The 24283-nt window shown below is 25.3% G+C and overlaps 3 protein-coding genes across 5 annotated transcripts; 2 read left to right on the top strand and 1 right to left on the bottom strand.

Annotated features, from left to right (window-relative positions):
- Positions 1–220: 220 nt before the first annotated feature.
- On the bottom strand, positions 221–10756 carry Fem (feminizer). Of its 3 annotated transcripts, none has more exons than XM_072887404.1 (10): positions 10478–10756; positions 9411–9784; positions 8678–8862; positions 2734–2841; positions 2142–2229; positions 1985–2050; positions 1676–1792; positions 1063–1237; positions 780–948; positions 221–402 (listed from the first exon to the last, which is right to left on the bottom strand). In XM_072887404.1, the coding sequence occupies exons 2-10, from the start codon at positions 9749–9751 to the stop codon at positions 386–388; spliced, it is 1266 nt and encodes a 421-aa protein (XP_072743505.1). In that variant the 5' UTR covers positions 9752–9784; positions 10478–10756; the 3' UTR covers positions 221–385. The 3 variants fall into 3 exon arrangements, with proteins under 3 accessions (XP_072743505.1, XP_072743504.1, XP_072743503.1); XM_072887403.1 differs by having other exon boundaries at positions 1676–1795; positions 10537–10755; XM_072887402.1 differs by having other exon boundaries at positions 1676–1795; positions 10478–10755.
- Positions 10757–11082: 326 nt separating this feature from the next.
- LOC140663339 (WD repeat-containing protein 46) lies at positions 11083–13496 on the top strand. Its single transcript, XM_072887401.1, has 6 exons — positions 11083–11182; positions 11551–12272; positions 12363–12679; positions 12756–13080; positions 13175–13288; positions 13371–13496. Exons 1-6 carry the CDS (start codon positions 11170–11172, stop codon positions 13476–13478), a joined length of 1599 nt encoding a protein of 532 aa, XP_072743502.1. The 5' UTR covers positions 11083–11169; the 3' UTR covers positions 13479–13496.
- Positions 13497–15151: 1655 nt separating this feature from the next.
- LOC140663342 (uncharacterized) lies at positions 15152–23908 on the top strand. The gene is made up of 10 exons (XM_072887406.1): positions 15152–15331; positions 15898–16213; positions 17236–17520; positions 18116–18389; positions 18638–18836; positions 20268–20452; positions 21774–21969; positions 22256–22468; positions 22878–23102; positions 23766–23908. The coding sequence occupies exons 1-10, from the start codon at positions 15280–15282 to the stop codon at positions 23906–23908; spliced, it is 2088 nt and encodes a 695-aa protein (XP_072743507.1). The 5' UTR covers positions 15152–15279.
- The last annotated feature ends 375 nt before the right edge of the window (positions 23909–24283 follow it).

The following is a 24283-nucleotide window of genomic DNA, read 5'->3' on the forward strand; positions in this document are numbered from 1 at the left end:
ATAGAAAATGGATGTAACCTACATGTGTTGCACATGTTCAATGGCAAGAAATTGTTATTTTAGTTTCACTAGCTATTTTAATCCAACTCTCATAAAGAGAACATTAATGTTAAGCTTGATTTCTTATGATGTTCAAAGAGGCTTCCTCTTTGAAAATCAATTCTGAACATATTTTCTTATTTATCATTCATAGAATATAGTTTGTTATTGGATCTTTACAATCTGTATAATAGATTTCATATGTCTTTGCTTCTTATTTGCCTAATCTTACAATCTTGAAGTTAGATTAATCAGTTGAATAATTTGTGATTTTTTTCTCTTCATTAATTCCATATGATTCAATATGGTTATAAAATATGATGAGCATAAAGACTATATTCCACTTTTAAAATGGACCATATCCTGTAAAAGTTGTATCATATTATATATGGATATAGAATGCATATAATATATATCTTATACAATATTATTTATGAAAAGTGTAGAAATGTGTAAACCCCTTAATATTTTGAAAAATATATTTCAAGCAAAAGTTATCTTAAAAAGGGCTATAGAAATATGCAATAAAAAATAAAGATTTCTATTTAAAAAATTTAAGGTGACCTTATTCTGCTCTTAATAATGTTACCTATAGTCAAACTGCCATTAAATGTATCTTTTTTCTTATAATTTTTATAAGAAACATTTTTTTTCAAAAACGCATATTTTTTTTAATATTAAAGGGTTTATTTTTCATAAACTCTGTATATATACTACATTTATATAATATTTATATTTACTTGGGTTTGGAGGTGGAGGTCCCAATCTATATATATCCGGAGGAATAAATCGTGGGGGGAATGGTCTGACTGGTGCCATTAAAGAATGTCGGCCTCTTCCCATAGGAGGAACTTGTCCTCTGGGAAATGGAACCATAGGACTTACTACAATTGGTCTCGGAGGTAGATTCTAGAAATGATTACGAAATAAATCGAATTAAGAGATTATAGACATTTGTCTGCATAGAGATTTGTTAGATCGGAAATTTATATTGCATTTATATGCATTTACATAATCACTTACATAATAGATAGGCACATGTATTGGTGGTTCGATGTAATGCGGTGCTACATCTCTTCGTTCTCTGGATCTATCTCTATCTCTATCTTTATCTCTATCTCTGTCTCTTCTTTCACGAGAACGTTCATTGGATCTGTCACGATACCTATCGCGATAAGATCTTTCTTCCATAAGTGATCTATAACAATAGCAATAAAAATAATTATAATAAAAAAATAACTTCTCATATTTTCAATGAAAGAATGGTATCTTTTTTGCTCTCTTTTTTTACAAGTTCAAAGCAATTACTTCAAATAGTCTAATAATATATTTAATAAATATTTAAAAAAATGTAAATAATAATCTTTTTACAATAGGATGTAAAATAAAGAGATGACACAAGCGTCAGGAATATATATAAGGGAGCAGAGAAAATATAGTGGTTTAGGGTGGCGTGTAGTTCAGTAGTGTAGTGGTAAAGTGACCAGCTGGGAGAAAGATCTTAGGATCGAATTCTAATAGAACCCTTATATTTTTTTTCTGCTAAGAAGATTCTTACAATAATGTGAAATTAAGTATTAATGATAACGCAACGAAATTAACAATAACAAATAATGTTATTAACCTAATTCCATACCTAGAATGTGACTTGCGCGAATCCCGTTCTCTAGAACGTGAACGATCAGTCTTGTATTTATGTGGATCTCTTTCTATATATTTTTCTTTATATTCTCTGTGCTTCTCTATGCTGCTTCTTCTGAAACGTAGTAGAAATCTATTTTTCAAAACATCTAAAATTATTAATTTTTTTATCATGTAACATACATTTGTTTTTTATTACTTTAAAGTAAATGTTGCCTTAAAATAAATTAGAGTTGTTTTTTCATAAATAAATAAATAAATAAATAAATAAATAAATAAATAAATAAATAATACACCGCTTTACCCATTATTTTTATGATGATCACGAAATTCTGTCCTATTATCCTGATGCTTCGAATCTGTACGATATCTAAAATAGAAAAAAAAATGTTTAAATGTATATTAAATGTATATTAAATGTATATTTAAACGAGTATATTATCATTTAGAATTAAACAAACCTTGACGAATGGGAAGATAAATATCCGCTATATATAGGACTCAATGATGAAGAATGTTTCTTTGAAGTTTGCAGCTTACTGGTTGAACCTGTAATATTGTTATGTTAAAGTATGGAGATTTTAAATATATTATTAAATTAATATTTAGGATTTATAAAATGTCAAAACTTAAAAACTAAAATATTAATTTACGATTAATATACAAGTATTATTAACTTAAATTAACCAAAGATAATAAATCTATAAATGAAACCAGTATACAGCTATATAGTTAAGCTTGACATTCTATGTACAACAAATAAATACACACAGAAAACTCCGGTTTCTTATATTTTTTTAGGGAATTTAGAGTAGTCTAAGAAAAATTAAACGCAATTTTATACATTTAATTTGTAATGAAATCAAAACAAAAATTTTAACATTTGCAATGTATGGCAAAAATAAATGTCCTCCACACAATCATATTCATTTCATTAAGCATTATACGAGTATTTTAACATGTGTATCATCGGCGGTACAACGTCGCGACCGTGTTAAATTTAAATAAGAATTTAAGTTTAACGGATTTAGTATTTATTTCTATAATGCATACCTGACTGCTCTCCACTTATAGCTACAACCGTACGTCGCTCCTCCACTTCATTAATATTATCAGCTTTTTTTATTTCTTCTCTGTCGAATATTGGTTTGCTTCCTTCTCCTGTGTAGTTTATTACATCTTTTAATAATATAATTCTATGATATGCATTAAGACAGTTTAGTTATTAATTTAATTTTTTTCTATTATCCAAAACAGGCGATAGCTTTTAAATTATCTTATATTTGTTATTTTTAACTATTATTGTAGCAATAATGGATATGTGCTTTCAATGATAAAGATATTTACAATTTTAGTAGCTAATATTAGCGAATAAAATTACAATCAAATAAAGTAATTTATACTCAATTATTAAAAGTATTTATCTTTTAAATAAATGCAAAAGATTTAAATATAAAGAATGTATAATAAAAAATATATTGCAGTAATAAAACGTTTATAACGAATAAAATTTCGTTATTATAATAAGATTTTGAAAAAGATAATGGAATTTTTTTTGCCTATCATATTAAAATAATGAAATATGAATTATTATGTGCACAATGCACATTTTTTATATAAATTAAAATAAAAAATTATGCTAACTAAATTAGTGAATTATTGCACTTAATATGCTGCTCTTATATTTCAATGATTTTCAAATTAATTTCATAAGCAGAAATAAAAATAATTTAAAAAATTCAGAAAGTGATTGTTAAAACTTGTATATTAATTAGCAATTAAACATCGAAAAACGTTTATATTCTGTAAAGCATAAACTTTTGAACTATATTTTCTGTGCAACAATTCACTAAAACCTGATCTTTAAAACTGATCTGATTAAAACCATTTTATAATTTGGTATATGTTATTTATATAAGATTAATCAAATGACAGTAAAGTATATCTTCAGGGAAGGATAATATCAATGTCATCATCTTCCAGAAAATATATCTTCCGCTGCAATTTTGCAAAATACATATCTAATATTTTTAATTTTTTAAATTACGATATTCTTTTTTTATTTTTATAAAAATTAATTAGTTAATTATATTTTAACTAGCTATACTTTTTTTTAAATCCAGTGATTCCATATCAGCTTCTGTCATTCTTCAATTAGGTGTTAATTAGTCTGATTTTCCAGTGGCCTATATCTTGAGTGTTAATTGGTCTGGTCTTCCAGTGGTCTGTATCTAAAATCAACTAAATCATTCGTATTAATTACTGGTTCTTTTCATATTGGCATTCTCATCTTCGTCTTAAAATTCCTTTATTATTTTTCTTAAAAATAAAGAATGTATACTTAATAATTATATGTCACATTAAATTATATTATTAAATTAGACTTAGAAAGTGTAAAAACATAAAAAAATAATTGTATAATTGACTTTTAACCATTACATTTAGAAGCATATTATATGTATATAAATTGGACAATATTTACTTCACAGAAAATGTTGTATATCATTTTTATAAGCTCAAGTCCTTTTTCACATAAGTAAAAATTTTAAAAATTATTAAATACAAAATGACTGTTTTCGAATATCTTCATTTGTTGTGTTTTGTAGTGCATTAGTTTTGAAGAATTTAATTTTATTTTCATTGTGTGTACATTAACTTTTTTCAATTAATTTCATTTCTTTTCATATCCTTTATCAATGATAATAACATTTTCTGTGAAGTAAATATTGTTCAATTTATATACATATAATATGCTTCTAAATGTAATGGTTAAAAGTCAATTATACAATTATTTTTTTATGTTTTTATACTTTCTAAGTCTAATTTAATAATATAATTTAATGTGACATATAATTATTAAGTATCAAAAGACACTTATATAATTTCCATAAAATATCCACTATGTTTAACTAAATATATATTTATAAATAATAAATTGATAAATGTATTATTTTTATAATTTTCCATATAAATTAATTATATTAATTTGACTAAATGAGTTATATAATATGTAAAATCTTCAATCAGAAATATCTAATATCATAATAATAATTCTAATCACCTGGCAACAAATATTACATATATATTCTAATGTAATACCTCTCAATTATAAAATTATATTTTATACATTGTATTTATCAATACATTTTCTTCTTATTGTTAGATTTATGTTTTGAGTAATTAAACATCGAAAATCACAATTTTACAAAATACATATCTAGAGTATTGTATTCTTTTAATTTTTATATCAAACATGCATACTGATATTCTTCTTAGATATGAATAATAATTATTGATTTGAATTAATGATACTTTAACTGATGAAGATTTATGTGATTATATAACATTCTGATAAGATCAGTAAATAGATGAAAATACAAACTCCAAAACTTAAAATATTAGAGAGAATTACTAAATATTTATATGTATAAAAGTTAATCATAAAAAACAGGTATATCACTATGTTGTGTATACACCTGTACATTATTGTTTAACAAAAAAAAAATTTAATTTAATATTTATACACATAAGAAAAACTAACTTAAAAAATTATATATTTTACTTTTACAGTCGGACCTCTTATCCTACGACCCTCTTATGCTACGAAACCTCTTATCCTACGACAAAAAATCCTCTCATGTTTCGACCGCGAAAAGGGAATTATACCCCTACTCTCAAATTTTTGTCGTAGGATCAGAGGTTTAAGGGAAGATTCCGGACCGAAAATGTCGTAGGATAAGAGGTTCGACTGTATTGTGTTTAATCAAATTGAATATGAATAAGTCTCTACAAGTGGAAAAGTTTCCATAGTTGTTTTCATATTTGTTATTTTCTCTATTTCTTGCTTTTCTTAATATTGATCATAAAAATATAATTTTGTCTTTCTTTATTTATATTTTCCAAATAGTCATATACAATCAAACAAATAATACTCACTTTTGGCAGATGGACTTCGACACGTGAACGCTGGGAGATAAGTTGTTTCATGATCTTTGTTTTGTATTCAACTTGTCTTTATATAATCTTGCTTCATTATAAACTTTTTTCAATTTGTTATATTCTTCTAATATTGCTACGTAACATAACTTGTAAAAAATAATATAACATTTTCTATGAAAACTGTGGATCAAAAACTGTGGACTTCTTTCAAGAAAGCAGTTTTTCTCGTCTTCTTTCCTTTCTTCCATAGCCCTCATGTTGAAGTCCTCAAGCCTGCTGAAAGAAAAACTTCTAGAGTAAAGAAGAGTATATTGCGATACAAGTGCGGGAAGTTGGCTATTGCCCACGAGTGCGGGGTTGGACGCACGAGCCGAAGGCGAGTACGATCACCCGCACAAGTAAAAAAATAATTTAACAGCTCTTCGTAAGATGTTCCTCTTCAAGTTGTTAATCACCCTTAACACTGCAAGATGTTTCTCCTCAAATTGTTGATTAACTCTTTAGCACTACGTTTGAAAATAATCCCTCAGAAATAGATACAATAAATATCAATTATTATCAAAAATAGTTTTACAGATAAAACACAAAGAACTCGATAATATATATATATATATGAACATATATATTTTTAAAAATAATATATATTAACTGTAGTCATTTTTCGAATTTCTAAAAGAAGATTGATATAATTCTTTATATAAGAATATAATATTTACTGTTGTACTTAAGATCAATCATGTGCTTAACTCAATTCGTAGCTCAAACACATGGCACTCATGTTCGGATTCGTGAGTAAATTAAAGAAATATTATTTACCAAACAAATTGAATATTTAATTATTTATTAATAAACTACAAAAAGAGTAAATAATGATTAATGTAAGTTTACGAATAAAAAGCAAAGCTGATCAATTGCGTGGATCAACAATTCCGGGAATTAAACTCTTTCTTCATTATTATTTCGTTGCTTCCGTTGGTGTTTTTCTTGCTTTTCTTGTAGTCTTTATTTGATTTCGTAAATTCTTTATAGAAGTAAAATTATCAATATTTATAAGATATCTTTTTTTAATTGTCTTTACATGTATATATAATCAAGATACATGTATATATAATCTAGAGAAAATATAAAAATGGATCCTCTTTCTTTTTCATTGATAGAAACATCACAATGTATTTTTTTTATTTATTCTAAGTTGCTACAGTTACAGAGTTGTATTATTTTGTGATGTCTTCTAGACTCTTTTCGGTATTTGAGAAGTTGTTATCAATCGATTTTTTTCTCAAGAATTATATATTTACCAATTATTCATTTTACTTCTTAAAATTTTAATTATAACGTTTCAATTGTTGTTTGGAAAGCGTTTTTTTAATATTCTAACAAAAAAAATTATTTAGTAATTCTAATAAAATAATTTAGTAATTCTAATAAAAAAGGAATAAGAGAATAATTGACATCTGTAGCTTATCATCTTCAGACTTTGGATGTACTCTTGTTGCTCTTGCATATAAGTAATAAACAGACAAATGATTATTCATATATATTTATGTTCTTTTCCGAGTTCCATTTCATATAAGGAGTATCCAAGAGTTTTTTACATTTTCTAGCATTTTTAGTTATCGCCGAGAAAATCAGATTAATATTCATGACAAAAATAATTTCTCTCTTTTTTTATATAGATTTCTTAAATACAACTTTCAGATATTTTCAATTTTTCATTGAAGTTTATGGTCTTTCTTTTATGGATTATAATTTATAATCTAGAGAATCAAAACTTTGCAAAAAATTATATAGGTAGTTAACTGTTCCTTTCTTTTTCCAAAATATCTTTTTCAGAACGTATCAATTTCACATTCTATCAAAACTTATTGTAATAATTTAACGAGCTGTATTATTTCTTGATCATTTTTTTTGCAGATTAATTTTATTTTCTTCAAAAAAATTTTTATAATAAATATCAATAATCGGCTTTCTTAACTCCCTGTGATAGGAATATTTCTTTTATTTTTTATTGGATATATATATATATATATATATATATTCTTTCTCCATTCATTCTAGGTGTCTTAGAATGAATGGAGAATAGCTATATCAATTTCAAATGCTTTAACTATAAATTTTGATATTTTTGGATATAAGAAAAACTCACTTTTAAAAATTTATTATCTTTATATAAGAACTCTCTCAGTTTTTTTCCTGCTCACTTGCCTTATTTTATCTTATTCCATGGATAACTATCTAATTTATATATATAATTTAATTATTAAAAATGGTCATTTCTATTTGTTGTTATTTCATGGAGCTCAGCACTGATACACATATATAAATTTTTCATAAAGTAAATCTATTGATCAATTTGACATATGCAACAAAATTTTTATATATATATATATATGATTAATATTTTAAGAATTTATTTATATTTCATTGATTATTATTATCCTGACTTGGCTATGATTGGATTCTTCGCATGTTGTAATACTAGGATGTCTACTCAAATCTTTAAAAAAATTCCTTTATCTTTTCCAAGTATTTTTATTAAAAATACTTGGAAAAGATAGAGTTTTCTCCAAATTAGAATTTTTATATCTAACTTTATAATAAAGTTTTTTTCATTTCGTTTTCATTGTTTTTAATTTTTTTTCGTACATATAAAAAATGTAGATCCACTTAAATTTCAATTAGATATTCTTATTAGATTTAAAAATATACTATAAAGAATTGAATGACTTTTCTAAAATAAGTATAAAATATATAAATATATAAACAGAGATATATATTTATAATATTTCTAAAACATATTTAATTCACACTTTAGCCCATCGGCGATTTGTAAAAACGCTAATAATATAAGAACAAAATTATCAAAGAGAATTTTTAAACAATTTCCTAAGTCATAAAATTCTCTAAGAATTCCCGATTTTTCTAAGAAATTCCTAATAAATCTCAAGTTTTTGAAGTTTTTTTAGCAAAAATAGATACCATGAGTACCAAATAATAATTTCTAAAAGATTTAAAAATTTAGAGAAATGTAAAATTTCAGAAAATATCAATATTTTACCCTCTCTTCTTTTGAGGACCACATCTTCGGGATCAAGTATACTTCGTTGTAATTCGGAAATAGGTCCTTTTATAGGAATATTTCTGTGAATATCAACTTTAATTCGACGTAGTTCCGTAGTACTAATCTGTATGCCCTCAGGACCTTTAAACAAAGGTCCTGCTCCACTTGCAGAACCATCTGATCTGAAGAAAATTGAATCGTAATGTATTAAATTAATGTAATGTATTTATTAATTATAACTGTCAAACTTTTTACTTTGAAATAATTATAAATTTCTTCAGGATAAGATCTCCAAAAAGATAATTCTACTTTTTTTCTTGCTGATGAAAATTATGTTTTGCTTTTATTTTAATATAATTTTATTTATTTTTCTACTGTGCTAATAAAATATTGTGCATTTTTATATTAAAAGTGTTTGTCATTGTCATTTGATTTTATTCTTTAGGATGACAAATAACATATGACATATGTATTAATTAAGTAATCTATTTATGACTGAATAAGATTGCTATGACGATAAATATTAATAATTTATATTATATTACAATTTTTGTTATAAATTATTTTGTATTATCTCCACTATTTTTATCAATTTTATGTCTCTTATTGTTAATTAAAAAACCTTCAGATATTTATATATTTTTCTCTATAATCATTATACTTTATAAAGTATCAGTCAATCAGAAAAAATGTATGTACATATATGACTATGTATATTCTTAAAACTTACTTTTCAAACAGGGTACAGGGTTTAGAAGCACTTATCGTAGATTGTTCTCTATGTCGGTAACGCGAAGGAGACTTGCTACTGCTCTTGCTTCGACTACGATAGGACGATTTTGGTTCAGGATATCCTAAAGCTTGAGCACGTTTTCTTTCATACTCTAAAATCTTTTGCTGTTTCAATCTTTCATGTTGTCTTTCACGCTCTTGCTGCCGTTGCCACTCACGTCTACGTCTTTGTTTTTCTTCTTCGGTCCTTGAACGTAAAACTGAATTAGCATCATGGTCTTCATTACGACATCTTGAGTCCTCATGTCGCCGAACATTGGTTGATCGTGTTGGATTCATTGGTGGAAATATGATGTAAAGCAGAATCCAGTGCTAAAATCATAAATAAAAATCTCAGCTTCAATTTTCTAATAAAATGAATATCTTTAGACAATTTCATTATAATAGAAGCATTGCAATTAATAGATTAGATAAAGTAAAGTAACTTATACTTGAAGCTTACAGCATTATCTTAGTAAATTAATTTCTATATACTTATATCTGAATAATTTCTACACTGATATTTATGTTGAATGTATGTAAAATTAGTGAAAAAGTATTTTTGTCATAGGATAAGAGGTTTTGTAGCATAAGAGGGTCGTAGGATAAGAGGTCCAACTGTATAAGGGAAATTTTTGGAATATCCTTCCTATATATTTGAATATATATTTTACGCTATGGAAGAAAGTATTCAGAAATATTTGTCTGTAAAATTATTATATAAGACTTAAAAATATTTTGACGTTAAGAAATTACAATTATGTACTTCTTTTTCACTCAATAAAATGATAAAAAAATGAATTTTTCTTCAAAATTGAATAGAGGCTTTTAACCTATCTATATCTAATATGATTTACGGACTGTACTTATAGTCTGCTTATATTTAAGATTGTCTTAAGATCCCATTCAATTAAATAATGCTTTGTGACCATTTCACAGTTAAGTAGGATCTTAAGACGACCTCAAATATAAGATTCGACTATGAATGCCGTCTTATATGTGTCTATATTTGTCCTTATTACTGACCTCAATGAGTTTATTGATATTAAGAAAGGCTGATTAGACTGATTAAAACTAAATCTTACTGCGTTTGTGCAGAAGACAATGGAAGAATTAATTTCCAGTTAAAATAGATGATTTTCTAAATAAATTAATATTAATTTCTTCAGAAAAAAATTCAACCAAATAATTAAAATTTATTTGATCTTATTGTAGCTTCTCACGTAGCACTATATCGAACCACAATATCACAAAATCATTAACAGTAATCAAGTAATATTCTCCATTTTACGTTAGCCATCATAAACTTGATGCAAGCAGCATATAGACTGGCAATATACGACAAATTTGTCAGACGTAGCGATTGGTTGTCAAGGTTAGATTAAGGGCGCGTTCGGGGAGCCTTAAGGCCGCCGCACACACTTTTACATAACGCATAATGCATATACATAAGGAATTCGATTGGTTGAATTCCTTATGCATGTGTTTATAGACCAATCAGTTTTCTTATGTATGTGCATTATGCGTTATGTAAAAGTGTGTGCGGCGGCCTTTAATATATACATTACTAGATATCTCTATATTGCGCTGCGCATGCGCGAGAAAAAGCGACCCCGAGAACCACCCTTTCCCAAGTTGGTAACAGTGACGCTAAAATTTCTCATCGGTTCTGTCGACTCTTAATATAATAAAAATACGTGATATTTAATAAAATCATAATGAAGAGATTAGGTATGAACATTGAAATTATCTGTTAGTTTTATATTTTTTTCATATTATACATTTTGCGAAACTATAAATGATATATATATATATAAAAATCATAGATTCTGAATTAAGTTAGGTTACACAAATTAAATCATGTGCATATTATAATAAAAAAATATGTAATAAATTTATAGAATGCCAACTTTTTTATATTATTATTAAAAATATGTTTAATATTGAAATAAAAGAGAGATGACTACTTGTTTTACAAATAATAATTTTGTAAAATCTAGATAATATGATTTAGAATACTAAAATTTATCATTATGTAAATTGTAAATATTAAGATAATTGTAAATTGCTGAGTTAAATTATGTTTATTTCATTTTTAGCTGATAGGAATTATCAAGGAAAGAGGCTAATTGATAAAAAATTTCTTAAAAAGGTACCAATTGATAAACAAATATTAGCAAAATATTCTAAAGGTCCTGGACTTGATTTCAAAAGAAAAACAAGTGCGATTAAAAATAAAGTTGTTAGGAAGAAACTACAACGAAAAGAACAAATTATAGAAGAACAAGTAGAAGCTTCTGCTCGAGCGGAATTACTACTGACAGAAACACATGGCTACTTAGAAGCTGATGATGGAGAAACTACTACTGAATATCGGCAAAAGCAAATTGCAGACAATGTGGATATAACAAGCGCAACCAAACGATTCAAATTGGACTTACAATTTGGCCCATATTGTTTTAGATATACCAGAAATGGCAGACATCTACTTTTAGGTGGAAAACAAGGTCATGTAGCAGCTTTTGACTGGGTAACAAAGAAGCTGGCTTGTGAAATTAATGTGATGGAATCTGTACATGATGTTACATGGCTTCATTTAGAAACTATGTTTGCTGTAGCGCAAAAAGATTGGGTTTATATATATGACAATCAGGGAATAGAGTTGCATTGTTTGAAAAGAATGAATGGTGTAACAAGATTGGAATTTTTGCCATATCACTTTTTACTTGCCAGTGGATCAAAAGACGGTCATATGGCTTGGTTGGATGTGTCTATAGGCAAGCTTGTCGCTCGTTATAACTCACATTTGGGGAGAATATCTGTAAATTTCATGAAAAATTATGTTTATTAATTTTTTTAAGCGACTTGTGATTATATCTTATTTATTTGTATAATTATTAATTTGTAATAGGTAATGACACAGAATCCAAGTAATGCAGTGTTATGTGTGGGTGATTCGAAAGGAATAGTGTCTATGTGGTCTCCAAACTCTACTAAACCATTAGCAAAAATGCTCTGCCACCATCAGTCAATTATGACATGTGCTATTCATCCATATGGGACTTACATGGCAACCAGTTGTGTTGATAAATCTGTGAAGATATGGGATGTGAGACAGTTGACAGGGCCAGTAAGTCACATACATCTTTTTTCTCCCGCTCATCGTATGTCTTATAGTCAACGTGGTTTGCTCGCACTTAGTATGGGCAATGTGGTAGAAGTTTTCAGGTAATTTGCTAATGAAATGAATGTTTAATATAATCAACGAGCCATGTGTATTATCGTCTAAATTTATTTTTATCAGGGAAACATCTGGTGATTTTAAGCCATATTTGCGACACAAAACTGCTCGTAATGTAGGTTGTGTGAAATTTTGTCCATATGAAGACGTATTGGGAATTTCTACAGCAAATGAATTTTCGTCTCTCCTAGTGCCAGGAAGTGCGGAAGCAAATTATGATGCACACGAAATTAATCCATTCCAAACCAAAAATCAAAGACGAGAGGCGGAAGTAAAAGCACTTTTGGAAAAAATACAACCAGAATTAATTACTCTCGATTCGACTGAGATACTCGAAGTTGATGTGCCTTCTTATAAAGAGAAAATGGAATCAAAGAAAAAACTTTTGGTAAATGAAAAGCACAAATATTTTATAAATATAGATTATTTTATAGTTTTATAATTATGTTATTGAATGTTTTAACAATTAATGTTCTTTTCAGTATGTTAAACCAAAACCAATAAACTTTGAACCTCGACGAACGAAAGCTAAGGGTAAAGGCGGCACCGCGAAAATAATAAAAACTAAAAAGATACTGAAAGAATTAAGTCGTCGGGTAAGAGATTTTTATATATTTTGAATTGTTTTCGATTTAATATTAATTTAATAACAATAATATTAATTGTTAATATTTTTAGGAAATGGTTGAAACATTTCGCGAAACACATAAGGAAGTGATGTCGAAAAAGACCGATAATCAAAACAAAGATTATGGTGTATTAAATAGATTTCTATCAAAAAAATAAAATAAATTTTGATAAAATGTAATTTTAAATAAATATAATATTTATAAATATACAATATATAAAACTCTTTTTTTCTCTTACATATATTTTATAATATAAAAAATATTTAATGTCTAATATACTTTACAATTTCTCTCTCTCTCTCTCTCTCTCTCTCTCTCTCTCTCTCTATGTATATATATCTTTTAATTTATAATACGATTTGATGTTACATATAAAAATTGAAAATGTGTGAGAACGTTTATATATGAAAATATTCTGTGCCAATTTTTTAAGGAGCAATTCGATTTTCTATTTAGATTAAAATAAATAGGGTTATATATATAACCCTATTATATATATATATATGTATATAATTTTGATAAAAGTTATGTACACACAACGTACTGCGTAACCGACAGTTAACTCATGTTTTTTTGACCGAACTATAATAAGTTAAAAAATTATATAATTATTTTTATAACTTATAAGATTATCTAATTAAAGTTTATTTGTCTATATATATATATATAATATTGTAAAAATTTTACATAAATAATGGTTTTATTTTCTTGATAAGAAAATAGTAAATACATTGAATTAAAATGTATTGCAATACATAGTAAAAAAGCTATACTGAATATTTCAGAATATTTCAATTTTAACGACATATATTTCTTTTTTGAGCAAACCGCTTTTTTAATAAATAAAATATTAAGATAATAATTAATATCTTAATATTTTATTTAATTAAAAAGCGGTTTTATTCAAAAAAGAAATATATGTCATTAAAATTGAAATATTAAGTTAATATCAATAAAAAACAGGAATTTTAATTTAATAACGATATTTCTTCAAATTTTTCTCGAAATAAAATATGACGTAAAATTTATTAAAAATTTCATTATTAAAAGTAATATAGATATAAAAGTGACATCAGAAATTTTGAAATATTTTGCATGAAAATTTTGATCTGTTTGATACGGTCCAATATATTATTATTATTAATACTGATTATATCAAATTTCTTTCTTTATTCCCACAAAAGAGATAACTGCCTTAAAAAGAATTGATAAGAATTCATTTTATGAAATTAAATTTTTTTATACATCCAAGATTAATTTAAAAGTATATTTGAATTTCTCTCTTCTTTCCCGGGAAAAAAAAGTCCATATAAAATTGGCCATATATGGATTTTGTCAATATCTGAGCATATCTTACCAAATATATAGTTATATATGATAATATGATAATTAAGTAAAATCATGTATGATATATGATTTTATTTAATTATCATGTAATATTATATATGACAATACATATATATATATATATATATATATATATATATATATATATATATATATATATATATATGTATATATAACTATATAACAATAATAAATAAATAGAAACAGATTAAATTATTTTCAATATAGTAAAAGTTTTGTCATAAATTTTCTTATGCAATTATTAAGCTCTGTTTTTTGAAGTGATGCTAATGACTAATAGCTTTTCGCTTTATCTAACTGCATGTAAAAGACATATAAAGAGGATTAGAAATAAATGCATATAGATTAAAAGGGGTAGAGAGTTTTGGAATTTATCATATTTGTCGCAATTTATTGCAATAGCAGTTTATTGGTAGGAACAAAAAGATAATATTTATATATATAAATTATTTACGACATATGCCTTGACAAGAAATATATATTATCAGAATTTGAACCTAAGATATCTTTTACATGCAACTCTACATTTACATATCTTCAGAAGTATATAAAAGGGAAATATATCTGACTTCGTCGTACATTCCGCAGAAATGTGTTTCCTATATCAGCCGATTCTCTTCTGCATGATATTAATCTATTATAGTAAGAAATTTTGATTTATCATATTAACATCATTTGTATCATATGCACGACTCTTTTGCGGCTTATTTAGTTGTTTTGAAAGTTCTAGCACATCTAATTTTAATTAAAAGTTGAGATGACTTATTATTCAAAATAATACTTGATATTGTTTAAAATTTATTTTATTTTTTTCTTTACTCATTCGTTTTCAGTTTAAGAGTAGAAATTATTCATCAATAATAAATTATTCTCTTATAATGCGTTGCATGTATAGTGGAATTTTTACATACACTTGTCTATAAGAAAATATAAAATAAATATAAACATTTGTAAAATAATATTTCTCTTGATGGCTATGTTTTATGGGTCTGAAGAGAAATATTATTTCACAGATGTTTATATTTATTAAAAAAATAAAATAAATTTTAAACAAATTTATCACAATATATGTATGTATATATGTATATATATGAACATATTGTTAATCTTGTATAACGAATTCCATCGAGGAGATTGAGATACATATGTATGTTATTAATATTAAATTATTACATGAATTAATAATAGAAAGCGAGATTGTTGATTAGTTGCAGGGATACAATCGCAAATCGAAGATAGTGCGATCCTGGTCAAAAATACAATATCGATTGAAGACACGATACCAATCAAAAGTTCTGAGTCTTCGGCCGAGATTTTTACTGATACTTTACCGAGATGTAAAATAATCGCAGGAGTTGATGACGAAAGAAAAGAAATAAAAAAAAATTGTTGGATTAAAGTGTACACACCCAGACTTCCCAAATTATCAAGCCCTCTTGAATGCGCGCGTACATGCAATGATAATAAGGTACCTAAGATTTGTTATTATCGCTTCGAAGCAGAGATATATTCTTCACTTACCAAGTAAGTAGTGTTTATTAATTATTTATTAATGGTACAATATTCTTAATAATAAATTAACAGAATTATTATTATTACGATTATTACATATTACATATAGAAAATTGTATTTAAAACATTCATTATATGTATACATGTATGCATGTATGCTTCTAATCTTTAAATTTATAATTTATCTTATCTTCATATTATTTATTTTATATTATAGTTAAGCTTATACAATTAATTAAAAAATATAAATATATAAATAATTATACTATAATTTATTTTAAATTTATCTTATTTGCAACTTTTTTATATAATTATTTATAGAATAACACAAATATAATATTTTTATATGTGTACATATTTACATATTTACATATTTGTTTAAGTAACATATTAGAGAATGATAACTCGCAATGAATACTTTTTGTTATTTCAAATTCAATTCTTGATATTAATATACATATACAGGATGTCCTGTAATTGGTAAAAAACCTGGTAATCGCAGATTCTTGAGATCATTTGGAGTCGATTTTTCCTCAGCGAAAATCTCGAGGGATGTCATCATTTTTTGCATATTTCCAATTTTTCTCATTATATATTTTTGTAATTAATGCCTTAAATTAAAATTCTATTACAGTAAACTCTATCTAAAATTAATTGAAGAATGTAATTTTGGTAATTTTTTAACTTCAAAAAGTTTAGTTTGCGTCTTTTTTTCAATCGTTTATAACTCGGAAATTATTGACGCTTCGACATTTTCGCTAAGGAACAATTGTCTTCAAATGATCTCAAGAATCTGCTATTAACAGGTTTTTCACCAATACAAGACACTCTATATATATATATATGCCTATACATATTTATATTATTGTATATGTTTGCATAACAAATAATTCATATATGTATGTATACATGTATATTAATTGGATATAGCATCTATTATATGTATAAATCTTTACTATTTTCAAATATATGTGAAAATATACTTTAGTACTAAAATAAGTAGTGTGTATCACAATTCATATCTTACATTTCAGAGCTTGTGACTACTGTAAACTGAATTCAACCAACACCTTCTGCAATAATTGTCAATGTGTACCTGTCGACGGAGTGGAACGACCTATTTTGACAATAAATCGTATGATACCTGGACCTTCTATCGATGTGTGCGAAGGTGATAAAATAGTGGTTGATGTCATTAATAACATGGATGGTGAGGGACTTACAATTCATTGGCATGGAGTATTTCAAAAAGGCTCGCAATATTATGACGGTCCGCTCCTTGTGACTCAATGTCCTATTCCTGCAAGAAGTATATTCAGGTAATTACTTAATAAATAATATTGAATTGATTTTAATATTATGTTTAAAATAAATATGAATTGTGTTTGTGTGTAATTATACCATACAAATGCTGACATTGTATCTGTAGATTTCTTTGCGAAAGAATGGACAGTTCTCGAGATTGGAAACATAGCACTGTTAGTGTGATACATTTTTTTCTTGTTAATAATTGTAATTGTTATAATTATGTATTTTTTAATAAGCAGTGGAGTTCAATAAAATTAATAGATTGAGATAGAAAACTCTTTGCTGAGATATAATATAAAAATATATGTTTTATTTGAGGCTATTCCAATTTTTAGTGACACTATTACATAAATAACTTATCTTCGTGAGTATAGTACATACATACATATATATATATATATATATATATATATATGTTATCTTAACATTCTATTTTAAGATATTGCATAATAAATATTTTAATTAATTCTGCCATACTTTTTGCATTATATAAAACAGCATAATATTGCATAAAAGATAGAAAATTTCGATAGGCATTGTATGTATGTAAAGAAAACATGTAAAAAAATGTAAATATATAGAATTTTTTGTAAAATATTTCTTTAGATATCAGTTTAATGCGGCTAACGCGGGTACACACTTCTGGCATGCTCATGCCGGATTACAAAAGATGGATGGTATCTTTGGAAGCTTGACTATACGTCAGTCAGCAAAACGCGATGTAAACAGTCACTTGTACGATTATGATTTATCCCGTCATAGTATTGTTATTAGCGATTGGATGCACGAACTAGCTTCATCACGTTCGCCTGGTAGTCTTCATAACACAAAATTTCAAAATCCAGATTCGTTTCTGATTAACGGCAAAGGTCGCTACCAGGTAATACTTATTTCTATCTTCTATATATATAAAACTGTATAACTATTTTTAATAAGAACAAATAATTTACAATGCTAATTACAATTTCAATTATTTTCAAATTAGAAAAAATTAATTTAAATTTTTATATTTTCTTGCAAGATATTTTAGTAATATGTATTGATATATTTAGTAATATTGTATTGATAGTAATATTATATTAATCCTATAAAAATCCGACAAATTTATTATAAACGTAATATGTGCAGGATCCAGGAAGTGATACTGTAATCAACATGAAAATATTCCGTATAAAACGTAATTATCGTTATCGATTTCGCATGGTAAATACGTTTTGCACGACTTGTTCATCACTTTTAACTGTCGAGGGCCATAATCTTACTATTATAGCTGCAGATGGTGTCCCGGTTAAACCTAGAAGAGTGAATTCTATAATCAGTGTTTCAGGTATATGTTAAATTCAAGATTATTTATGCAATCAATCTAATCAATTGAACTAGGAGATAATTAATTATAAAAAAATTAATTAATACAATTAGTAAATTAATCTATTATTCTGTGCTGTATCAACTGAGATTTTTTAAACAATTTTATTAATAAGATATTGAACAATTAATATGTAGTCATATTTGATATCGACATTTGTCAAAAGTATGCATGTGAAATACAAATGACATCTATACATATATAGGTATATCTATATATCTATCAATATAAGTAGTAATAAAATATCCGTGCAAAAGATATTTTATACATTTAAACTAATATAAAAAGATAATGACAAAGAACTGGACAAAGAGCGATCTTCATTCAAAATGTCTTTTCAAAAACATTATTTTTTTCTTTCCGTTGGAATTAAATCAATCAATTATCTTTGACAATAAATTATATTTATAAATCAATAATCTCTGATGATTAATCATAAAAGATGTAAATATCCAGGATATAAAAAAATAATTATTCGTAAATATAAGATAAATTATATATTACCTATTATATGTATTTGTGTGTGTGTGTGTGTGTGTGTGTGTGTGTGTGTGTACATATACATATGTATAAATATATGTGTAAAGAGTTATTATTATTTTTATCTTTGATAAAACATATGTATTCAATGAAATGATACTGTTTTGTATATTTTATCAGATATTCTGCCATTAGATTAAACTGATGCTTTAGATAAAAAATTAAAAAACATTATTTACTAAATAAACATGCAAATATTATGCTAAATAAACTAAATAACCGTGCAAACATTATGATAAATATTGCTACAATAATCTTCTAATAGCGTTTTCGAATAAAGCAAAATTTGATTGATCTAAAAGTGATTAATTACGTCCATAAACTCCATCTCGAGTTACTAGAAAAAAGGTACTATTTGGATTATTTCTTAGATTATTCAATGATTATTAGATTCATCAATGAAATACTTCGAGTAAGCGTCTAATTGATTAATCAGAACAAAGAATTTTGTCCTTTAAAACCAAAATAACGTTAAATGAATGTACTTTATATTATTTATATTATTAATGTATTATTTATATTAATCAGATTCAAAATCAATTTTCGATCGAATATATGTTCATGGAAAATTAGATTTTAAAATTTTTTTAGAGCAATCAAATCTGCTTCACTTGAAGACACAAAAAATCGATTTTAATTCGCGATTTAGTTTATTAATTGTATATAATTATAATTTATAATTTTAATTGATAAATATTTTATTAGTTTTTTTAAATATAATTGGATTTATATATCTTGTACTATACTAGAATGTTAAATTTCATAATAATTTAAGACTTCAAAATAATGAAATAGACTAAATAAATTTTTTTATTTAATAGATTAAATATCTAATATTCGAATGGTTTTTAGCGGAACGTTATGACTTTGTTATAAATACTATCAATCGAGTTGATTCTTATTGGATTCAACTTCGTGCAGTCGGATCATGCCAAAATACAGGTATTCAACAATTGGCTATATTACAATATGATGGTGCATCAGATGTACCTACAACACCTCCGCCTACCTTTAATGTTCCACTTCCTACAGGAATCGTAAGTAGCATACGAATGTATTCATACAGATTTTTATAATGCAAGCACATTTTCGTGCAAAATCAATATCATAACCTGTTATTTTCTATAGAAATTTATTTTAACAGGTGTACGTCTTCTATTTATCTCCTTTTTCTGAATCAATTAAAATAATATATTTGTGCCAAAAAAATCATAAATTTTATTTATACATAAATTATTATTTACTATTATTTATTTAATTATTTAAGTATAATTACTTTGTAAGTATATTCACGTTGAATCAATTTGGTTCAAAAATTTTCTTTGTACCCTTTTTTCTGTAGCTAACAAAAGAAGTTAATCTTATTGTTAGGAATTTTCATTAATATAATTTACAGTATTATTATATATACATATATATATTATATATATATATATATATATAATCTTATTGTTAGGAATTTTCATTAATATAATTTACAGTATTATTATATATACATATATATATTATATATATATATATATATATATATTTATTTATTTATTTATTTTCGCTGAGGAAAAGTCTCCAAGGTCTCAAGAATCTGCCATTAACAGGTTTTTCACAAATTACAGGACATCCTGTATATATGTATATATACATATATATATATATATATATATATATATATAACCTGTGAAAAACCTGTTAATGGCAGATTCTTGAGATCACTTGGAGATTTTTCCTCAGCGAAAATGTCGTATCAATAATTTCCGAGTTATAAGCTATTAGAAAAAAGGTGCTTTTCGCAAACTAAACTTCTTGGAGTTAAAAAATGACCAAAATTATATTCTTCAGTTAATTTCAGCTAGAGTTTACTGTAATAGAATTTTAATTTAAGGCTTAATTACAAAGATATATAATGAAAAATTAGAAACTTGCAAAAAATGATAACGTTCCTCGATATTTTCGCTGAGGAAAAATCAACTCCAAATGATTTCAAGAATCTGCCATTAGCAGGTTTTTCACCAATTACAGAACACTCTGTATATATATATATATATATATATATATATATATATATATAATTAACTTTTTTAAATTGAATATTAAATGTGTGGGAAGGAAAGAAAAAATATATATAATTGATTTATGTATTTCTATATATTTATTATATATTTATATTTATATTTTTATATTTATATATTTATTATATATTTATATTTATATTATAGTTATATATTTTTTCAGAATGAAATATCCAAAGATTAATGACTAATCATTTACTTAATTACTTTTTTGGCATATCCGTTTTTAAAATTAAAATTTATCTTTGACAATGAAATGGCTGTGTTATTTTTTATTGTATGGTTATTTTAGGTACTAAATCCACTTGATGATAAGTGTGATCGTTCAAGAATCGATGCGATTTGCGTGAGCGATATGCATAGCGCAATTCAAGTCGATGAAGGCATTTTTACAAAAAAGCCAGATGCTAAATTCTATTTATCATTCAAATTTTATCAATACGACCTGCACAATCTTTTTGCGCCAAACCATTTCTACAAATTTATAGGTAAACTTTATTTTACAAATCCTTTCATGAAACTTTTACATTGCAACAGACCAGATAAATTAAGATTTTTGGAAAAAATTATACAAAAATATTTCAATTATAAAAAATTATAAAAAAGGACTGGCAATATCTAAATCAAACTGTTCTTAAGAAAAATTTGACTTTGAAATTAACTTTGAAGTTAACAAATTTAATTGCAATTAAAGCATTTCTTACAATATGATAAATCTAACAAAAAATATCTTACAATTATATTTTATAATTGCATACTTGTCTGTTACTACAGTTGCGCCTGGTCCTACGCATGTAGCTGCTGTTATCAACGATATTATGTATCAAAATCCATCATCACCGCCACTCTCGCAATTGACAGATATTCGACCTGATACAATCTGTAACGAAACTCACAAACCACATAACTGTAAGGATATATGTAGCTGTACGCATATCATAGAACTTCCATATAATGGTATCATCGAACTAATCATAATCGATGAAAGTAAGCATTTTTCATAATTTTCATATACATACGCTACTTACAATTATGTGATATATCACATATACATATATGTAAATTACATATATATTTGTCTATACTGTATTATAGATAAATAATAAATCGATATTTTAATGTGTAGTTTTTATCTTGGTCCTTATTTTATTTACATTATTTTATATAAATTATGTCTTAATTAATTTAAAATGATTTATATTATATATTAAAAACGTAATGTTTAATTGCTTACATGGTCTTTTAAATTTTTAATCATTGCACACTAAGAAAATGCAATTACATGGACATTTGTTTTGCAAAAAATATTCCCAACACAAAATTATATTTTATTCTGCATAATCATTGCTTATTGTCAACATAGGAAGTTATAATATTATTATATTCTGTCTTTTAGCTAAAATTCGCAATTTACATTATCCATTCCATTTACATGGCTACGCTTTTAATATAATGTCCGTGGGTGCTCCAAATAATGGAACTGGAACTACTGTAGAGGAAATAAAAATATTAGATAAAAAAGGGCTTCTACGCAGAAGGAAATTCTCGCCTCCATTTAAGGATACTATTGCTGTGCCAAATAACGGTTACGCAATTATACGCTTTCGCGCGAATAATCCCGGTAAGTGCTTTTGTGTTTTATTTCATTTATACATGTATGGCTTTAAACACTTTTATTATATACTTTTATTTACTTAACATTAGAAGTACTGAGCGATTTTTCTGATTGTTTCTATTTTTTAGTAACTTATTTCTTGTGTAAAAAATATGATTCTGAAATTTTATAACTTTTCAATTATTTCCTTTAGTAAATGATTGATGAATAGTCATAAAATTTTAGAATTTTATCTTTTACACAAGAAATAAGATATTAATCTAAAAAATAGAAACGGACAGAAGTGATCACTCGGTACTTCTAGTGTTAAATTAAAAGTTGAAATAATATACGATATTTCCGTTTGATTATTCCTACTTTAGGCATGTATATATATAATACATATCTTATTTATATATTACATGATTGCACATACAGTACGCATTTATGTAGCGTATATATAAGAAAAATGCTTTTATAAATTATTTATAATTAATTTAATTTTTATAACCTAAGAATACAAGTAAAAACTAAAATTTTCTACATAAATAATTTACAATAATTATTATATATATTATGCTTCTATGTCACAATAGATAACTGTAAAGAAATCATTAATTTAACTTAATTTATAAAAAAAAAATTGTCTTTAATAGTCAGTTAAATTTTAATCAGATATTTTATTTACAGGTTATTGGTTTTTCCATTGTCATTTTATTTATCATCAAACACTAGGTATGGCTAATATATTCCACGTTGGAGAACCATCAGATCTTCCACCTATCCCGCAACATTTCCCGAAATGTGGGAATTTTATACCGTTTATATCTTAGTATTAAGTAAACAATTAATGTTACTTACATGATATTATATTAAAATTAATACTTATTATTTAACTATTTTATAATTATTATCAGAATAATCATGATAATTCTTGAAAGTGTAGCGTCTTTCTTACAAAGATATTCTTTCAATTAAAAATTGAATATTAAAATCATTATTTATATCTAATTTAAATATGATGATTTTATAAATTATTATCTTTTGGATAATTAATAACTATTAATATATCTAATATCAATGACATAGTATACACAATTGATTAAGAATTCTGTGTAGTTTATCCTTTTCTGTACTTTGATAAGATTGTTCTCATTTCGCATTTGTCAAAATATATAATGCTCAAGCTTTAATAATATTTTGCATAA

Source organism: Anoplolepis gracilipes, chromosome 3 (assembly GCF_047496725.1).
Source record: "Anoplolepis gracilipes chromosome 3, ASM4749672v1, whole genome shotgun sequence".
Taxonomy (NCBI): Eukaryota; Metazoa; Arthropoda; class Insecta; order Hymenoptera; family Formicidae; genus Anoplolepis; species Anoplolepis gracilipes.